This window comes from Sus scrofa, chromosome 13, assembly GCF_054392235.1.
Source record: "Sus scrofa isolate SSC_HxYL_T2T_F1_AM1 chromosome 13, Sscrofa_HxYL_maternal_Yorkshire_Landrace_v2.0, whole genome shotgun sequence".
NCBI lineage: Eukaryota > Metazoa > Chordata > Mammalia > Artiodactyla > Suidae > Sus > Sus scrofa.
Window position 1 is genome coordinate 46,260,742 of NC_139395.1, and position 20,149 is coordinate 46,280,890.

Sequence of the window (20,149 nt, forward strand, 5' to 3'; positions counted from 1 at the left end):
TCCTTCCTTCCTTCCTGTCAGTCTGTCTTTTTAGGACCACACCTGCAGTATATGGAAGTTCCCAGGCTAGGGGTTGAATCGGAGCTGCAGCTGCCATCCTACGCCATAGCCAAAGCAATGCTAGATCTAACCCAAGTCTGCCACCTACACTGCAGCTCTAGACAATGTTACGTCCTTAACCCACTGACTGGGGCCAGGGATAGAACCCATATCCTCATGGATACCAGTCAGGCTCATAACCTGCTCAGCTGCAACAGGAACTCCCTGAGAGTTTTGTAAAGGTGGTTTTGGATGAGATTGACATTGAAATCAGTGGAACAAATAAAGCAGATTGCCCTCCCCAATGTGTGTGGGTCTCATCCAATCAGTTGAAGGCCTGAATAGAACAAAAAAGGCTGAGTCTCCCAAGTAAGAAAGAATGTTCCTGCCTGACTGCCTTCAAACTAGGATATTGACTCTTCCTGGGTCTTGAGCCTGCCAGTCTTTGGACAGGAACACTATTGGCTTTCCTGGTTTTCAGGTCTTCAGACTCAGATTGGAATTAAACCATCAGCTTTTCTAGGTCTACAGCTTGCAAACTCGTCCTGCGTATCTTGGGACTTGCCCATCTCCATAATTGTGTAAGGCAATTTCTTATAATAAATCTCTTTATATACATATACACCCCCCCCACACACACCCCTTATTGTGTATTAGTTACAATACCCTTATTGGTTCTATTTCTCTGGAGAACTCTAGTGTACATGCCCAGGCCTCCTCTCTGATTTTCAAAAGATCACACCCCAACCCCAATAAGGTATTTTCCAGATGAATGCTATGATGGCCTAGAGTCCCGAAACGAGAGGACAAACACACAACGCAAGGCTGCACCAAAAATTCAGACATGATTTGTCAGCCTTTATTAACCAAGAGCAAAGCCGAGCCCTAGAGTTTCCTTTTTAAAAAACCCAACCTTGTTCACAGCAAACAATGATTTAATGCTATGTTCAATACTACAGAGCAAGAATTGATCACTTTTTAATCACTTATTCTTCTGAGATTAAAATACAAGTGTAAAACAGGTTAAAATAAGATTCTCCCCGGTGATTTAAAAATAATTCCAATTGAAAGACATTTCAAACACTATGTGTAGAACTCAGGACCAGAAAAGATCTTAAAACATTTTTACCTTTGAGGTAGCACAATAATGCTGAATTAGACTTCTTTTTATTACAATGAGCTTAAGAAAACAATGAGGAATCTACCTTTTGCTCAAGGTGGGCTAAATGGTTTTCTGCAAATCCCCTATGAGTGTAGTGATAGTTTTCTTCTTCTTCTTCTTTTTTTAAAGTATAAAGATAGCCCTGCAGTGTGTAAAAGGAAACCCATGGGAAGGCTGCTTCCCATAAAATAGACATTAGAATCACTGAGGAACGTCAGCAGTCAAGACAGGAGGAACAAGAGGTAATTGTAGTGAAAAACCAAAACAACTTGTATCTTGGCAAGACTGGTTTACAAGTGCATGTCAAGAACAAAAATTCCAACATCAGCCAACTGAAAACAAAAGATAAAAGATGACATTCATGGGTCTCTTTCCTTTTTCTCTGTGCAAAAATGCTCTTTTGATTCTCCTTAATGAGAGGAGACATGGAAATGCTGTGTGTCTAGGGGCTGTTGGGTGTTAATGGCACCTCTCACTGACTACTCTACCACTGTGACTACAGAATCTGGGCAATAAGAGGATAAACATGACCTCTCCTAGATGGAGAAGCATTTCTTCCCACTTTGCTGCTGAATTTGCTCACTAAACTATTCAAAGAAAAGCTCCACCCTGATTTCTAAGAATCTATTACAATTGTTTGTAACACATTTATATAGGACTATGGACTAAGGATTCAGAGCATATGAACCCTTCCTTCAGAGAATACAGACAAAAGAAGAATGTGGTTGTGATAAACTGGGGTTAGCATGAAGAATAATACTGCAGGTTGGACCTGAAGGCTCTCAGGAACATTCTCCACTCTGCAAAATCAATAGCAAAGTCAGAAAAGAGGGCATGAAGTTATACCCACCACAGAAGAGAACAATACAAAACAATGATCAAAAAGACCTCTTTCCAACACAGGCTCCTCCCTATGAGGCTCAACTCTCAGTGCAGAGCTTGCACAGCACAATGTGGACATCAGAGTCCCGAGTCAAACCTGGTGTGCCACCGTCAAGTCCACATGCTGCAAAGAGAACTGGAACACTGTCAGACTCCTGGTACCTTGGTAATGGCTGTGTGCTTTTCACTCACACTAGTCCTTGCAAAGTCACCCTTCCTCAAGTCAGACCCTCAAGGGGCCCTATATGCAGTGAGGGTCTGGACTGCTGATTCATATGTTAATTCACAGTTAGAGCAGGAAGACTTAAACCTGATAAATTCTACTTTGTAAAACAGAAACCACCAGTAAGTTGGGGGTGTCAAAGAGGCTTCTATGAAGGGGAGGACTGAACAGGGATGTAAAAGAGGGCAGGATGAGAAGTTCCATCTCTAGCAGCCTGCAGGAGTGACTGGCTCAGAGTTCACAGCCAGCCCTAACTAATGCTGGCATATGCGTGTGTGTTGGGTGGGGGTCTAAACGGGGCATCTGCTCAGTGTTTAAACAGAATCCTTATACAGTCTGGGGCTAGACCTGTGTCACTCTTGAAGCCCAACGTACCTGTTACCTGTGTAAGAAATAGGTATGGTTCTTGTCTGCTAAAGTGTAATATCTGCTTTCTTAATTTATTTGCTAATAAAGCAACATTATAGAAAAGAAGAACCTCAGAAAATCATGGGAAAAACCTCATGGGCTTTCCCGGTGCTAGCTGCCTGTTTTGGAGTATTAGTTACAACCTTCCACAAAGCTGCAATGAAGGCTACCTATGGCAGTCTGAAAAAGTCCTTCTGCTTTCACTTCATGGAGAACAAGAAAAAGGGAGAACCAACCAAAGTTGTGATGGGTCACCACTTTGGAAATCCCTCGACTATACTGTCCATGGCAAAAGCAGATAGCCTGGCTTAGGAGGACAATGGAAGGTGACCATGTGGGCTCCATCATTGCCTACAACAGGAATGATTCAAGCCCCAGTATGTTATCTCTTGGGGATTTATTGAGTTAAACAAGTTAAAAAAATTCATATGGAAAGGGCCTCTTTTTTCTTTCTTTCTTTTTTTTTTTTTGCCGTAACTATGACATGCAGAAGTTCCTGGGCCAGGGATCAAACCTGCACCAAGGCAGCGACCCAAGCTGCCACAGTGACAATGCCACAACCCTAACCTGCTGTGCTATAAGAGAACTCCTAGAAAGGGCCTCCTGATATAGTACAAACTTGGCCATGCCATCCAAATTTATCTTCATGTAAATTTCACACTGCTCTTAGGATCTCTTACAGCATCTGGTTCTACATCATTCTGAAGAAAAAAAAATTCCTTCTGAAATATACCTAGTTAATTATGATAATTCATCAGAATTCTACCTGATATAATCAAAAGGTTAAAAAAGTTTTAAAATACAAACTAAATTACTTTTATTTAGGATTAACAACTGGAACTCCAAATATCCTAACATCTTAATTAGAAAGGTTTTTGCAATAATGAAAAGTATGAAACTGTAAATAATGCCGATTTTTAAAAATGAAAAGAGCTGACCTTTCTCATGAAATGTTTAAGTCAGCTGACAAATTGCTACATATGAATATGTCTAAGGGGAATTCTCTAAATAGAGAAATAATTTTTTTTGAAAAAATAGCTGCTTTTTCTTTAAACAGTTTAAAAATTGATGGTTCAACAGCAAAGCTATGTAACAACTCTGGAGTAGAAGAAAAGGGCTCTCATTGCCGGTATACTGTCATCAGCTAGTAGGCACAAGTGGAAACAAGACATGGTGGGAGTTGCCCGAGAAAATATTTAGGTCAGAAACAGTGATGTCACTTCCAGACCCTGGTTCCTTACAAATGGACAGTAATTCACTCAGGCAAACTGCACAGAGGTTAAACAAAACAAAACAGAATCTACTAAAACAAAACAACCCTCTCCCCCAACCCAGAAAAGCTTCCCTGGCTCTCTGCTACCCAAAGAATATGCCAAACCCAAATTTTCTGCTCTAACATGGCTCCTAATAACCTATCAGAGTACTCTGGGGTGCTGACCTGCTGGGCCCTGGGTAGGGCCTTTCCCTAAGCATCGCTGAGAGTTTGGAGACAGCTGTCATGTGCACTGCTGTCAGCAGACAGTAGAATGCCACAGGACCACAGACTTCTATCACATCTGCCACCGTTTTCGATGGTAAATCCAAAGGTTACAATTGTGAACACATGTGGACTTTCTCAAAGGACAAATGAGGACATGGAAGGCTGTAACATGTCCTCCATAGAGAAAAGTTGGGGGAGGGTGTCTACAGCTATACAATAGGTTTGTGCCAACCTGTGGTAACTTCCAAAAGCAACAGTAGCAGCAAGAGAGGAAAGGATGTTTACACTTTGGACTTTGTATCAGGCACTTAAATTGTTGGAGAGACATGCCATTTTGAACCAAAGATGTGAAAACTGGGTTGGAGTGATCATTACAAGTGATCTAATAATGGGCTTTCAGAAGCAAAGTGGAGGTGTGGGTTGAACCTCTACCCATCCTTTAGTGCTGACTTTCAAGTTTTCTAAATGCCCATGGCCATAGCAATGGCAGCAGTGGTGGCAACAGCAGGAATAGTTCTGTCATATTTTCTGTTTGTGTTCTGTGGCTGACCCGAAGGTTTTGGTGTCACACTGAGAAGGCTCTGGGGTGTGGCACACCTACTGCCCGGGATCGATCAGATCCATGCTGGAGCCAAACATCTTCACCAGCTGTTCCTCATAGTGTGAGATGTTCCTCTTCATGATGTCCATGCAGGGCCCCAGAAGCCTCTCAAATGCTTGTACATCCATAACTGCATTATTAAAAACAGGTAAGGGAGATAATAAATTCTCTAATTTTCTATACCAACAACTCAGTCATTCCTCTCAGGCAAACACAGCCATTCGTATCACAGGATATAGAGTACTGGATACTGGACGCTTGGAAAAAGAAGGGGTATTTCTTTGTGAACACAGTAGGACTATATCATCTAAGTTTGACACTTTGCAGAACCCAACAGCACCTATTCTCTCTGTCCTCACACAGCCCTGGACACTTGTCTCCACTACTGCTCTTTCCACACAGCCAGGGGGCCTATGTGCCTGCCTTGTTCACAGGCTATGGTTAGTGCTCAGAAATGTTTGCTAAAAGAATACGTTCATCAATTTCTGGTTGGTCACACAAACTGTTCAAGCCCAGGTGTGAGTGAGAGCTGGTGGAGTAAGTCGAGGCTTGTTGATGGGAAAAAATACTGTATATTAAGAAAAAACACATGAATGCATAAAAAATTTTTCTTACCTAAGCATTTGACATCTCCCACTGCATAAGCTGAAGCAGCTCTGGGTTTGTTGGTGACCAGTGCAAGCTCTCCAAAGTACTGCCCCTTGTGGCAGCGGGCAATCTCGACCTCCTGGTTCCCACCATCCTTGTTTGCTTTAGTCTAGAGTAGGTAGAAAACATGACCTGGGCTGATTTCAGAATCTCAACTAGGCACATCCAGTTGCATACACTAGCATTCCATTTTCAGTACATTTAACACAATTACCTAAAAATTCACTTTGCAGAGACTCTACTGTACCAGGTCAATTGCATGGACTAATCTCAGTGGTCTGGTTTAATCAGAGGAGTTAACTTTTATCTGGGGCTTCATCTGTGTCCTAACATCTTTCAGGTACTGGCTAAATATCAAGAGATAAAGTGTTCCTGTCATGGCTCAGCGAAAACAAATCTGACTAACATCCATGAGGACGCAAGTTCAATCCCTGGCCTTGCTCAGTGGGTTAAGGATCCGGCGTTGCCGTGAGCTGTGGTGTAGGTTGCAGACGCGGCTTGGATCCCGCCGCATTGCTGTGGCTCTGGCGTAGGCCAGAGGCTACAGCTCTGATTGGACCCCTAGCCTGGGAACCTCCACATGCCGCGGGAGCGGCCCAAGAAATAGCAAAAAGACAAAAAAAAAAAAAAAAAAAAGAGATAAGGTACAGACTCTTTTCTTTTGAAGATATGTATAATATTGTTATATATTAACAATATATATAAAATAATATATAACATAGTGTTAATATACTAAATATTAACTTAGTATAATGTCTCTCTCACTCTATATATATGAATGCTCTCTGTTTGGTAGATGCTAACATCTGAGGCACAGGGGGAAAAACGAGGTCTTTTGCTAATTTTTTTTTTTTTAGGGCTGCACCCATGGCATAAGAAAGTACCCAGGCTAGGAATCAGAGCTGTAGCTACCTGCCAGCCTATACCACAGCCATAGCAATGAAGGATATAAGCTGTGTCTGTGACCTACACTGCAGCTCATGGCAAGGCTGGATCCTTGACCCACTGAGTGAGGCCAGGGATTGAACTCGCATCCACATGGATACTGGTCGGGTTCATTATCGCTGAGCCACAAAGGGAACCCCCTGCTAATTCTTTCTAAATAATGTCAATGTTTCCCTTAGGTAAAGAGCCACAATTCTGGGCTACTTCTTTTTTGATTTGAGGCCATGCTTTTCTTGGACAATACTTGACAGTGACAAATTTTATTTCTAGGTTCTACCTGCATTTTAAGTTAATGGTCCCCCTACAACATCTGTTAAGAAGAGTTAAGTAACTAAATATTTTTAAAAATAACATTCAACCTTGAAAGAAAAAAAAAAAGCAATCTATCAGGTTATACTTAGAGCTTTTCAAATTACTGAATATGATGTGCTTTTTAAAATTTTTATTGTGTGTGTGTGTGTTTTTAGGGCCGCACCCGCAGCATATGGAGGTTCCCAGGCCAGGTGTCGAATCAGAGCTACAGCTGCTGGTTTACACCACGGTTCACAGCAATGCCAGATCCTTAACCCACTGAGCAATGCCAAGGATTGAACCTGCGTCCTCATGGATACTAGTCAGATTTGTTAACTGCCGAGCCACAATGGGAACTCCTGTTTTTTTAAATTTACTGTCTAGAGTTTATTATTTTTTTTCTTTTTATGGCCACACGTGCAGCATATGGAAGTTTCTAGGCCAGGGGTCAAATCAGAGCTGCAGCTTCAGGCTGTGCCACAGCCACAGCAACACTAGATCCAAGCTGCATCTGTCACAGCTTGCAGCAATGCTAGATCCTTAACCCACTGATTGAGGCCAGGGATCAAACATGAATCCTCTTAAAGCAATGACCCGCTGAGCCATCAAATGCAGCATCAAGTTTTCTTTTCTTCTTTTTTCTTTTTTTGGCTGCCCTATAACATATGGAGTTCCGGGGCCAGGTGTCAGATCCCAGCCACAGTTAAAACCTACACTGCATCTGTGGCAATGCTGGATCCTTTAACCTACCGTTCCAGGCCAGGATTGAACCTGTGTCTTGGCACTGTAGCGACGCCACCAACTCTGTTGTGCCACAGCAAGAACTTATTATTATTATTTATTTATTTATTTTTTGTCTTTCTGCCATTTTTTGGGCCGCTCCCGTGGCATATGGATGTTCCCAGGCTAGGGGTCGAATTGGAGCTGTAGCCGCCAGCCTACACCAGAGCCACAGCAACAGGATCCGAGCCACGTCTGCAACCTACACCACAGCTCACGGCAACGCCAGATCCTTAACCCACTGAGCAGGCCAGGGATCGAACCCGCAACCTCATGGTTCCTAGTTGGATTCATTAACCACTGAGACACGATGGGAACTCCCTTATTTTTATTATTTTTAAAAACAAATCCATCTGCTAAGCTAAGCATAAACTTCTTTAGGTAAAATATTATTTAGGAATTCCTTCCGTGGCTCAATGGGATTGGCGGTGTCTCTGTAGTGCCAGGATGCAGGTTTGATCACTGGCTTGGCACAGTGGGTTAAAGGATCTGGCATTGATGCAGCTGCAGTGTAGGTTGGAACTGTGGCTGGGATCTGATCCCTGGCCCTGGAATTCCATATGCCGAGGGGCGACCAAAAAAGAAAAAAGTTATTTATAACTTATTAGTAAGAATTAGTCTCAACCTCTAAGAATCACTTTATGCCATGGGCAATGAAGTTTTTGAAGGTTAATTTAGAAAAATACACAAAAGTACCATACTAGCTTACATGGTTTGACCCTTCCTTTTCCACACATTTCTGCCCTGACCTGTTTGCACTGAAGTTCATCTGCCCCTTTCGAGCCAATGCTCTTTCTCCAATTTCTACAGCATACTCCGGACTGCAGACATGTTTATGCCCACCTAGTCCCTTTTTTTTTTTTTTTTTTTGGCCACGCTGGCAGTATGTGGAAGTTCCTGGGCCAGGGAATGAATGAACCTGAGCCACAGCAATGACAATGCCAAGTCCTTATTTGCTAGCCCACCAGAAAACTTCTAGTAGTCCCTTCTCTAGAGTAGCACTTATCAGCCTGTGTTGTCAACACCAGTACCCTGGGTTTTTGTTTTTTTTTTTTTTTTTTGCTTTCTGGCACACTTACAACATATAGAAATTCCCAGGCCAGGGACAGAATCTGAGCCAGAGCTACAAGCCATGCTACAGCTGCAGCAACACCAGATCCTTAATCCACTTGCTGGGCTGGGGATCAAACTGGTGCCTCCACAGAGAAAAGCAAGATCACTAACTCACTGCGCCATATCAGGAACTCCCCCCTGGGGGTTTTGATACAATGCAGATTCTGATTCAGTAGGTCTGAACCACATCTTTTTTTTTTTTTTTTTTTTTAATTGCTGCACCTGCACATGGGAGTTGCCCTCATGGCTCAGTGGTTAATGAACCTGACTAGGATCCATGAGGACACGGGTTCAATACCTGGCCTCGCTCAGTGGGTTAAGGATCTGGTGTTGCCGTGAGCTGTGGTGTAGGTCACAGATGTGGCTAGCCTGGGAATCTCCATATGCTTCAAGTTTGGCCCTAAGAAGACAAACAAACAAACAAACAAACAAACAAACAAATAAATAGCTGCACCTGTGGCATATGGAAGTTCCTGGGCTAGGGGCCAAATTGGAGCTACGGCTACATGGCCTAGTGTAGCGTGCTGTGGTGTAGGTCTCAGCTGCAGCTTGGATTTGATCTATCGCCCAGGAACTTCCATGTACCAGGGGTCCAGCCAAAAAGAAAAAAAAATTGAAACAGGAAATCTGATGATGATGATGGATTTACAGTAAAAATCACTCTCACTCTGTTTTCTGGGTCTTCCATCAAACACCCACAAAAATAATTGTCCTAGAGACTTCCCTTCCCAGTGCATTAAAAAGGAAGCTTTTTCATATTCAGCACTCACATGTAGTTTGTATTACATAATTTCAACATTTTCTTTTTTGTCTTTTCTAGGGCCGCTCCTGCGGCACATGGAGATTCCCAGGCTAGGAGTCCAACTGGAGCTGTAGCCATTGGTCTACGCCAGAGCCACAGCAACACAGGATCCAAACCATGTCTGCAACCTACACCACAGCTCACGCTACACTGAGCAAGGCCAGGGATCGAACCCAAAACCTTATGGTTCCTAGTCAGATTCGTTGACCACTGAGCCATGACGGGAATTCCTCAACATTTTCTATTAGAGTGCTTATCTTTTTCTTATTGATTTATAGCCCAATATTTCTCTTATCATTGATTACACAACAGAGGCAAAGGCAGTAGGAACAACAAAAAATATACGAAATCTTTATCAATGAATGGGCTTAACACTGGTCTTTGCCAGTCACATGTCTTACATAACAATGATGGGTTTGGTGTACTAAGCACACTTCACATTATCTAAAGCCAACAGTTACTTTGTGTGCGTGCACCTGGCATCTAGACCTCCCCTGGCATAACATGCACCATTACACATAAACTCACCTTGCTTTTAATCAAGATGCTCACTTCACCAGACTCTATAATGTAAAAGCTATCAGCCTTTTCACCCTGAAAAAGGAGAAGAGGTCAGATGAGAGTCATTCATATGTATTGAAGAGGGACACAGAAATAGATCATTTTTTCATTGTCTGAGCTCCAGTTTGAATTTATTTTCCAGATCTATAAGCCAATCAATGGCTAACAAATTCAGAACAAAATGAGAGGATCCTGATCACTAGGGATATTGGTACAAATATGAGTGACAAACATCTCTTACTCCTTAACATGGTATATTCACATTTATCTCCATGAATATTCCCAGGCTGGTAACTGCACAGAGCATCACTATTCTTACTGCTCAAGTTGCTCATCTATTGAAACCTTTGACAAGGGATCAGTAGCTAAGACTACTACAGATAATACTGGGTCATGGGGCCCAAGTATAATCCTGACCATCAAATGCAGCTCTCCAGAGGACAGGGTGGATCTGGAGGAAGCCCTGTCTTGGTGAGCGAAGTGCTTTGATAAGGGCTGATGTCATCCTTATGAGCCTCAGGCTTTGCTTTGCTTGTTTTTTTTGTTTGTTTGTTTTTTGTTTGTTTTTTTACCTTTCATTATTTTTTCATTATATGCATTTTTTCTACTGTACAGCATGGTGACCCAGTTACACATACATGTATACATTCTTTTTTCTCACATTACATGTTCCATCATAAGTGACTATACAGAGTTCCCAGTGCTATACAGCAGGATCCCATTGCTAATCCATCCTGAAGGCAACGGTCTTCATCTATTAACCCCAAGCTCCCAGCCCATACCACTCTCTTGTTTCGATTTTTTTTTTTTTTTTTAGGGCTGCACCCACAGCATATGGAAATTCCCAGGCTAGGGTTTGAATTGGAGCTGCAGCTGCCAGCCTACACCACAGCCACAGCAATGTGGGATCTGAGTTATGTCTGTGACTACACCACAGCTCACAGCAACACCAGATCCTTAAGCCACTGAGTGAGGCCAGGGATCAAACTCGCATCCTCATGGAACTAGTCAGGTTTGTTAACTGCTAAGCTATGAAAGGAATTCCTACTTAAACCACTTAGCTGACCAGTCATTCAGGCAATTCAACAAATAATTAAATATTTATTTTGTGCCCGGCACTGTTCTAAGCATGTGAGATAAATCAATGGACAAATAATATCCCTACCCTTGTAGATTTTTATAAATTTACAGTCTGGCAGGATAAACAAACTATATATAAATGACCAACATAATGAATGAGTAAATTATGCTGCTGTATTGGAAGGCAATAAGCTATAGTGAAAGAGTAGAGCAGGGAATGTGAGATCTGGAGTGCTCAGGAAGGAGATGTTAGATTATACAATAGTGCTTCATTGAGAAGGGAAAATTTAGACAAAGGCTGGAAGGAGGTGAGAGGTAGGCAAGCAGATGTGGAAGAAGAAGCTTTCAGGCACACTTCAGTCTTCACTTAACTTCTAAAGCAATGACCACCGACAATGGATAATTCAATACTAATCATGTACTTTCATTCTATGTAGGTCTTAGGTCTTCAATGAGAATCTACATTTCTTCTGAAGTCTAGATTTCATATCCTTCAACTACTACACAGAGTCCATGCAAGTACCATACATAGCTACTAAGGCTGACATTCCCGAGTTAAACTAGTGTCAGGTCACCATATAATAATCACTGCCCCCGTGAGTGGAAGCTACTATACCTTTATAAAGAGGTGTTTGTGGGTTTCTGTGCTTCTTTGTTCGGTAGGTACACTACATCCACCAGAGCCAAATCACCAATTTCTATTTGTGTAATACAAATAGCTTCATGATAGGAACTGATAAAGAATGGGAAGCCATGGAAGATCCTGCTGTGTGCAATGGGTTCTGAATCTGACTACGGAGTTTCTGTTGTGGCTCAGCAGTAACGAATCCGACTAGTATCCATGAGGATGTGGGTTCAATCCCTGGCCTCACTCAGTGGGTCAAGGATCTGGCGTTGCCATGAGCTGTGGTGTAGGTCACAGACAAGGCTTGGATCCTGCATTGCTGTGGCTGTGGTATAGGCTGGCAGCTGTAGCTCCCATTCGACCCCTAGCCTGGGAACTTCCATATGCCATGGGTATGGTCCTAAAAAAAAAAAAAAAAAAAATCTGACTGCAGTGGCTTGAGTCACTGCAGAGACAAGGGTTCGATCCCTGGACCAGGGCAGTGGGTTAAAGGATCTGGTGGTATAGCTTGCAGCTTCCGCTCAGATTCAACCCCTGGCCTGGTAGTTTCCATATGCTGTGGGTGCAGCCATTAAAAAAAAAAAAAAAATTAGGAGTTCCTATCGTGGCGCAGCAGAAACAAATCCAACTAGGAACCATGAGGTTGCAGGTTTGATCCCTGGCCTCACTCAGTGTTTAAGGATCCGGTGTTGCTGTGGTGTAGGTCACAGACTCGGCTCGGATCTGGCATTGCTGTGGCTGTGGCATAGGCTGGTGGCAACAGCTCCAATTAGACCCCTAGCCTGGGAACCTCTATATGCCACAGGTGTGGCCCTAAAAAGACAAAAGACAAAAAAAAAAAAAAAAAAAAAAAAAAAAAAAAAAGATGGGAAGCCATGAAGGAAACTAAGTAGGAGCAAGAGAGAAATTTGTTTCTGTGTCCAAGAAGAGAGTTTCATAAAAGAATCTGTAATTACCAGTGTGTTCAGTGCTGCTGGGACGTCGAGCAATAAAGGTTCAAATGTGTGGAAACACCTTGTTGACCAAGAAGAGGGTGGTGAGTGGTAGAGAAGAACCACAAAAGTGAGAAGTGATAAAAGGGTGGTATCTGAGCCTTTTGTTTAGATAGATGTATAACAATCCATAATTTAAAATGGATTTCAAGGCTACAGCTTGATGAATTTTTACATTTGTATACATCTATGTAACCACTCCTAGATCAATTGAAAACCACTTGAGTGACCCTATTTTTAGCTTCTGCAACTTAATTCCTGCTCTTATGTTTGAAATTCACCAATAAAGGGTAAACCCACAAAACTCTGGGCTTACTACCCTCTTCTGCAATAAAGGCAGAACTCTAGGACAGTACATGAACATATGCAGGCTTTTCTCTGTAACCCTGCTGTGTGGCCCTGGTCCTGTCCTCCAGGACATGTGAGTAATAAACCTTGTTTTTTCAGAGTTCTCTGATGGTTGTTGCTGAGGTGCATCTTATAATCATAATAAGAAACAGAAGAGCTGGTCCAGCCAAGACATTGGCTCTGTAGGGGGAAATGTCTGTGGAGGCTCTCAAGTAGTATGGGCCCAGGTGAGTGCTTCAGGTATTAGCACTATAGCCAATAGCATCACTTTTTTCTTTTGCTTTCTAGGGCTGCACCCACAGCATATGGAGGGTTCCAGGCTAGGGGCTGAAGAGGAGCTGCAGCTGCTGGCATATGCCACAGCCACAGCAACACAGGATCTGAGCTGAAGTCTGTGACCTACACCACAGCTCATGGCAACACCAGATCCTTAACCCACTGAGCAAGGCCAGGGATCGAACCTGCATCCTCATGGATCCTAGTCAGGTTCATTACCACTGTGGTTTTTCATACCTTTTGACTTTCAGGATGAAGTAGATGTACTCTGGGGGTAAAGTGAAACACCTCAAGTTCAGAGGCAAATGTGATTAGTCAACATGCCCCATTCCTGCAACTTAGCCTTACATTCTCACCATACCAGGATACCAGCCCTAGAACACAGGTCACACCCATAGGCCTTTGCTCATATTGTTTTTTTGCCCTGAAAGACCTTTCCCTGAACTCAATTGCTGAAACTGCACTTGTTCTTTAAGCTTAGCTCAAAGGGCATTCCCTGCATGAAATTATGGGGAATCCTTCCTTTTCTGTATTCTCACTGCCATTTATATGTTCCTTCATTATAGCACTTATATCTGGTCCTGTTTATCTTAATGTTTAGAGAATCAAATCAATTTCCTTATTATTGTTACTGTTTTTTTCTTTTTAGGGCTGCACTTGTGGCATGTGGAAGTTCCTAGGTTAGGTTATCGAATTGGAACTGCATCTGCCTGCCTACACCACAGCCACAGTGGTGCCAGATCTGAGGTGTATCTATAACCTATGCTGCAGCTTAGAACAATGCTGGATCCTTAACCCACAGAGCAGGGCCAGGGATCAAACCCAAATCCTCATGGATACTAGTCTGGTTCTTAACCTGATGAGCCACAATGGGAACTCTTGAAACAAATTTCTCATTAAAAGAGTTATTAACAGTGGGGGTGCCTAGAAGACAAAGGCATTTAGAGATGCCATTTTTTTTTTTTGTTAGTCCTTTTTCTCAGAGCATCTCTCTCTCCTTCTATGATAAGCCTGATTAATCCCTGTGGCACTTGTTGGGCCAACTCCACCTACAGGCCCCAAGGGTGGAATGGGGACTTAGGCTTGATCAGTCTCAGTCCTCCTTCTTATTCCAGCTCTGGGTTCAAGGATGGGTACATTCCCCAACCCAGACCAACCAGATATCTCCCCAGTGTCCTTGCCAGAACCACAGGAGAGAAGTTTTATACCTGGAAAAGTCTATAATAATCTTCACGTATGATTAGGAACACAAACATAATAGACAAGGAAAATTATTACATAGCACTCATAATGTTTCAGTCTACTGTATAGTGATCTTTACGATACCCAAAAATAACCTGAGAAAAAGGTACAAAGGAAACGCTACAGACATCTACAAATCTGATCCTTCACTGAAGACTGAAGACTACGGTTTGTGTTGGATTAGCTAAGAGAGATTTTATGCCAAACAGAGAGAAAGTAAAAGGCACAACCCTTAGACCTTCTCCAAGTTTTGAGAGCAATAAATGAAGCTTACTTAGGGTTAAAGGAAATGAGATCCAAAAGAGCAAAGACCAGATGCTAAGGAAAGATGAATGGAGCCAAGAGATGTACCTAAGTCAGTGAAACACCTATCAATAGGCTTCAGAAGACTCTGCAAGAGGTGTGCCTGACAACCTCACAACATGAGCTACCCCAAACAGGAGGACAAATGGTGCACTAGTCCTTCAGAGGATGGCTTCCCGGAAAGGAGCTGCCCAAGACCCCCACTCACCTGTGTGATGATGCGCTCTCCATCCTTATAGATCTTTTCTCCTATTACATCCACGATCTTCATTCGTTCTGACACCTGAAACAATGAACATACAAGGGAAAATATCTTAAATGGAAGTCACAGATGGTATCTGTACAACACAGAAATGGGCTAGCATGGTATGATTTAGGAAACCTAACAAGAGAATACTTTTAATGGCTTTTCTTAAATCCCCATCTGCTTTATTAAAAACAGACTTTAGGGAGTTCCCGTTGTGGCGCAGCAGAAATAAATCTGACTAGGAACCATGGAGTTTCAGGTTTGATCCCTGGCCTCACTCAGTGGTTTAAGGATCTGGTGTTGCCATGAGCTGTGGTGTAGGTTGCAGACGCAGCTTGGATCTGGCATTGCTGTGGCTGTGGTGTAGGCTGGCAGCAACAGCTTCAATTAGACCCCTAGCCTGGGAACCTCCATATACCGCAGGTGTGGCCCTAAAAAGACAAAAAGACAAAACAAAACAAACAAACAAACAAAAAACACCTACAAAAAAACCAGACTTTACCTCTAGTGATTTAAGGAGTGGCACAGATTCAATAAATGATTCAAACATCTTCCTCTTTTTTGCATTGTTTTTCACTATGATTCTTCTAAAAGTCACACGGTCCTGTAAGAAAGAATATGAAAATTCTGGTAAATGCCTGTGAGAGGAGAGCATCTAAGGTTTAATTAACTAGGCCACAGCAAAGATTAAAAGTCTATGGAAAGCACTGGGTCAAATGAATGCTTAATGATATTTCAATCTGAGTCATGACTAGAAGGAAAAGACCTACAGCCTGAGCCAGACAGTACTTGTAACTTGCTATCAAGTACTCAAAAGGAGCCACCTATGGGTCATAAATAGAATATATAATAAGTAACTCCCAATCAAACATTTGTGAGATCACGGTCACAGTTCAATGTGAAATGATGCTCCTTTAAAAAAGGAGATAATCAGGTAGTTCTTGCCCTCATGGACTTTACAATCTCAGTGGAGAGACAAGACAAAATTTATAGGAATAAAAAAATCTACAATTCAGGACAGCATATGAAATATGCTAGATGAACTACAGAGAGAAAGCAAGTTACACAAGAATTCTGAGAAGAGACAGAGATCACGATAGCCTGGAGCGATCAAGGGTAATTTTGATGCAAAAATATAAATTTGTCTAGGACCTGAAGGAGAGGTAGAATTTAAATTAATGGAGAGGAGTTCCCACTGTGGTGCAGCGTAAATGAATCTGACTAGTATCCATGAGGATATGGGTTTGATCCCCTGCCTCATTCAGTGGGTCAGGGATCCAGCATTGCCATGAGCTGTGGTATATGTTGCAGACTCGGCTCAGAACTGGTGTTGCTATGGCTATGGTGTAGACTGGCAGCTGTAGCTCCAATTCGATCCCTAGCCTGGGAACCTCCATATGCCGCCTTTGTGGCCTTAAAAAGAAAAAGAAAAAAAGAGAGAGAGAGAGGTAGAGAAGGAAACTCAAGATGGAAGGCAGGCATATGAAAGATATCTTGTCCCCAGCAAGTCACGGATTCAGACTTAGAAGATAGTTAACTACAGCTATAGTCTGATACTTCTCAGCTTTGTGTATGCATGTATGCGGAGGAACACATAGCCAGGAGAATGTTAACTGCTTAGACTCCTAAACAAGTAAGTGGTTTTTTGTTTCTAAGTTAATTGTACCTTTCTTCTACCTTGGGCTCTCAGGAATAGAAAAAAACATTTATTTTGGAAAGTACAATAATGACATCCTAAAGGAAAAAGAAAAACAGCAAGGGTGTAAGGGCATGTTTAGAGGTAGGTTTGCTATTTTAACATTCTTAATGATGGGGTGGGAGATGGGTGGGGAAAACACATAGAGAACAACTGAATTGGATGTCTAAACAGGTTTTACCAGCTCATATTCCATCGGCCACAGAGTTCCCTAGTCCAATCTCATGCCATGTTTCATCTGCCTAACAGGAGAAGTCATCTACACAGCCAACACTACCCTCTCTTCCTAAACTGCTATACAAATAGTATCTGCTCTCTGGTATTTAGCCAGATTCTTCTCCCGTTTTCTTCTTCATTAGTCTTCTTGAAAAGAGCCATTCAATTTCTGATTACTCTAATGGGCTGCATCACTTGCCCTTACTTTTTGAAGTCCAAGCCAGGGATGTATCATTTAAAAAGTTACTTTTATACTTTGGAATATTACTCCATTATCTTTAGAATTCAGTTCCATGTGTGTTCTGGGCCAATCTAAGCCAAGAGCGCTGTGAAAAGAGAACAATCAAGACTGAGACAATGGGATTATAAAGTTTCCTTCCTTATGTCTGAGTAGACATTGTTAAAATATTTCTAAATCCATCTATGATGTTTCAGAGATTACTACAATTGCAGCCCAAAACTGTATTTCTAGCTAAAGACTAAGCAACTAATACATCTTAGAGTGACTTATCTACTAGTGTTCCAACCCTTTCTATGTATGCTTTCACACGTCCCAGAACTCTTCATATGTGAGGCCAGTTCCTGGGACTGTGGAGTGTACACAAAAGCACCAGACACCAACCTAGCTTTCAGGGAGCTTCCAATGGAGCCATGGAGAGGAAACTCTTACCATGAAATGGTAGCTCCCTTAGACAGCAAGTGTTCAAAGTCAAGCAAATAGCCCTGAAGTTCAAAAGAGAAAAATAATGCTACCCTTTTCTGTGACTGTAGAAGTTCCCTAAGAAAGTTTCTACTGACTTTCACTCAAGCAAGAGAGAATGGGAGCAGAGGTAGAGACTAAGTTTAGTGATCATGATGGCTGCTGCCCCCAAGTAAGAAAAGGAATATAAAATCCAATTTGAGAAACTCCGGGACAATATCAGATCTTAACTGCTTTGGCCTCAGAAGGTATTTTCAATGCCTTGGAAGAAATAAGAAATCAGGCTGTAGAGGACATTCTGGGAGTCACTTTCCTGAAGGTTGTACTGAGGCTTTGGGAGGGGCTGGGCTATAAAGCAAATGAATGAAGCAGGAGAAAAGGGCATCTTCATAGGTCACTTAAGGCTGCAGGGAGATGAATCCCACTTAAAATAGCAGGAAGAGGAAGAAAAGCCTGCAAAGGCTACTTCTAGGAACTAGAAAGGCAGGGCCATGGAGTTCCCGTCATGGCGCAGTGGTTAACGAATCCGACTAGGAACCATGAGGTTGCGGGTTCCGTCCCTGCCCTTGCTCAGTGGGTTAATGATCCGGCGTTGCCGTGAGCTGTGGTGTAGGTTGCAGACGCGGCTCGGATCCTGCGTTGCTGTGGCTCTGGCGTAGGCCGGTGGCTACAGCTCCGATTCGACCCCTAGCCTGGGAACCTCCATATGCCGCGGGAGCGGCCCAAGAAATAGCAACAACAACAACAGACCAAAAGACAAAAAAAAAAAAAAAAAAAAAAAAAAAAGGAAAGGGAGCTTTAGGAAGAGAAGGGTGGTAAGCAGCACCAAAACCAAGGGAGCAGGTGTCGCCATTCTGTAGCACCTGCCTTGTGCCAGGTACTGAGGAAGCTGCTTCTCTATACCAAAAGACAAGCAGTTTCATGGTTCATTTGAAATTTTTTCCTATTGAGATTTTCTCTTTGAATTTTAGATTATTTAGGAATGGGTTAATTTCTGACAGTTTAGAGATCTTCCTGTTATCTGTTGCTAATTTCTGGTTTCATTCCATTGTGGGTAAATAACACACTGTCTGATTTCAATTCTTTTAAACTTGTTAAGTTTTATTTTATATCTCAGGATATATGTAGTCTAACTCAGTGAACATTTTATATTCTCTGTTGTTGTGTGAAGTGTCCTATAAGTATCAATTAGATCCTTTTGGTTGATGGTGCTGTTAACTTCTATACCCTTCCTGATTTTCTGTCTAGTTCTATCAATTATTGAGAAAGGGCTGTTGAAATCTATAAATATAAATGTGGATTTGTCTATTTCTCCTTTCGCTTCTATAGTTTTTGCTTTACATATTTTGAAGCTCTGTTGTTTGGTATACACCTATTTAGGATTTCTATGTCTCAAGGTATATTAACTCATCATTATGTAATGTTCCTCTTTGACTCTGGTAATTTTCTTTGCTGTGAAGTTTACTTATCTGATGTTAATATAATTAATCCTGTTTTCTTCTGGTTAATGCTTGCATAGTATATGTATTACTATCCTTTCACTTTCAACTTACCTATATCATGATATTTGAGCGAATTTCTTATAAATAGCATATAAGTGGGTCATTTAAGAGAATCCATTCCATCAGATTTTGTCATTATACCATTTATATCATAGCAATTATTCATATATAGTAGGGCTTAAGCCTACCATTTTATTCAATGCTTTCTGTTCTTCCCTGTTTTCTGTTCCTCTGTTTCTTTCTTTTTTCTTTCTTTTTTTTGTCTTTTTGCCATTTCTTGGGCCACTCCCGCGGCATATGGAGGTTCCCAGGCTAGGGGTCTAATTGGAACTGTAGCTGCCGGCCTGCACCAGAGCCATAGCAACGCTGGATCCTTAACCCACTGAGCAAGGGCAGGGATCGAACCCACAACCTCATGGTTCCTAGTCGGATTCGTTAACCACTGCGCCACGACGGTAACTCCAGTGTTCCTCTGTTTCATATTTTCTTGCCTTCCTATAGGTTTCTTGAATACTTTTTAGAATTCCATTTTGACTTAAAGAGCTTTTCAGTACATCTCCTTGTACTGATCACTTTAGCGGTTGCTCTAGACATTATATTTATATATGTAATTTATCATGTCTACTTTTTAGTGGTTTTGGGCCCCTTTCTCTCTCCCTTTAGAGTATAATTGTCTTAAATAGTTCCTCTATATACACTGATTTTTTTTTTTTTTCTTTTTAGGGCTGCACCTGTGGCATATAAAGGTTCCCAGGCTAGGGATCTAATCGGAGCTACAGCTTCTGCCCTATGCCCAGCCACAGGAACACAGGATCCAAGCCGCATCTGCAACCTATACAACAGCTCATGGCAATGCCGGATCCTTAATCCCCTGAGAGAGACCACGGATTGAACAAGCAACCTCATGGTTCCAAGTCTGATTCATTTCCACTGTGCCACAATGGGAACTACAACACTGAGAATTACATAAGACAATGTTCCAACTTT

At 42.1% G+C, this 20,149-nt stretch overlaps 1 protein-coding gene across 3 annotated transcripts in view; it reads right to left on the reverse strand.

The window, feature by feature from the left end:
• Positions 1 to 876: 876 nt before the first annotated feature.
• Positions 877 to 20,149, reverse strand: part of PRKAR2A (protein kinase cAMP-dependent type II regulatory subunit alpha) — a 93,339-nt gene continuing 74,066 nt past the window's right edge. The window contains exons 6-10 of one of the 3 annotated variants that reach the window (XM_084987076.1): positions 15,551 to 15,652; positions 15,010 to 15,084; positions 9,903 to 9,968; positions 5,411 to 5,552; positions 877 to 4,925 (exon numbers count right to left, since the gene is read on the reverse strand). In XM_084987076.1, the coding sequence (XP_084843202.1) occupies positions 4,792 to 4,925; positions 5,411 to 5,552; positions 9,903 to 9,968; positions 15,010 to 15,084; positions 15,551 to 15,652 (519 nt within the window). In that variant the 3' untranslated portion in view covers positions 877 to 4,791. Of the gene's footprint in view, positions 4,926 to 5,410; positions 5,553 to 7,041; positions 7,662 to 9,502; positions 9,969 to 15,009; positions 15,085 to 15,550; positions 15,653 to 20,149 lie in introns of those variants that run through there. The other 2 variants (NM_214258.2, XR_014822460.1) reach the window with 2 other exon arrangements.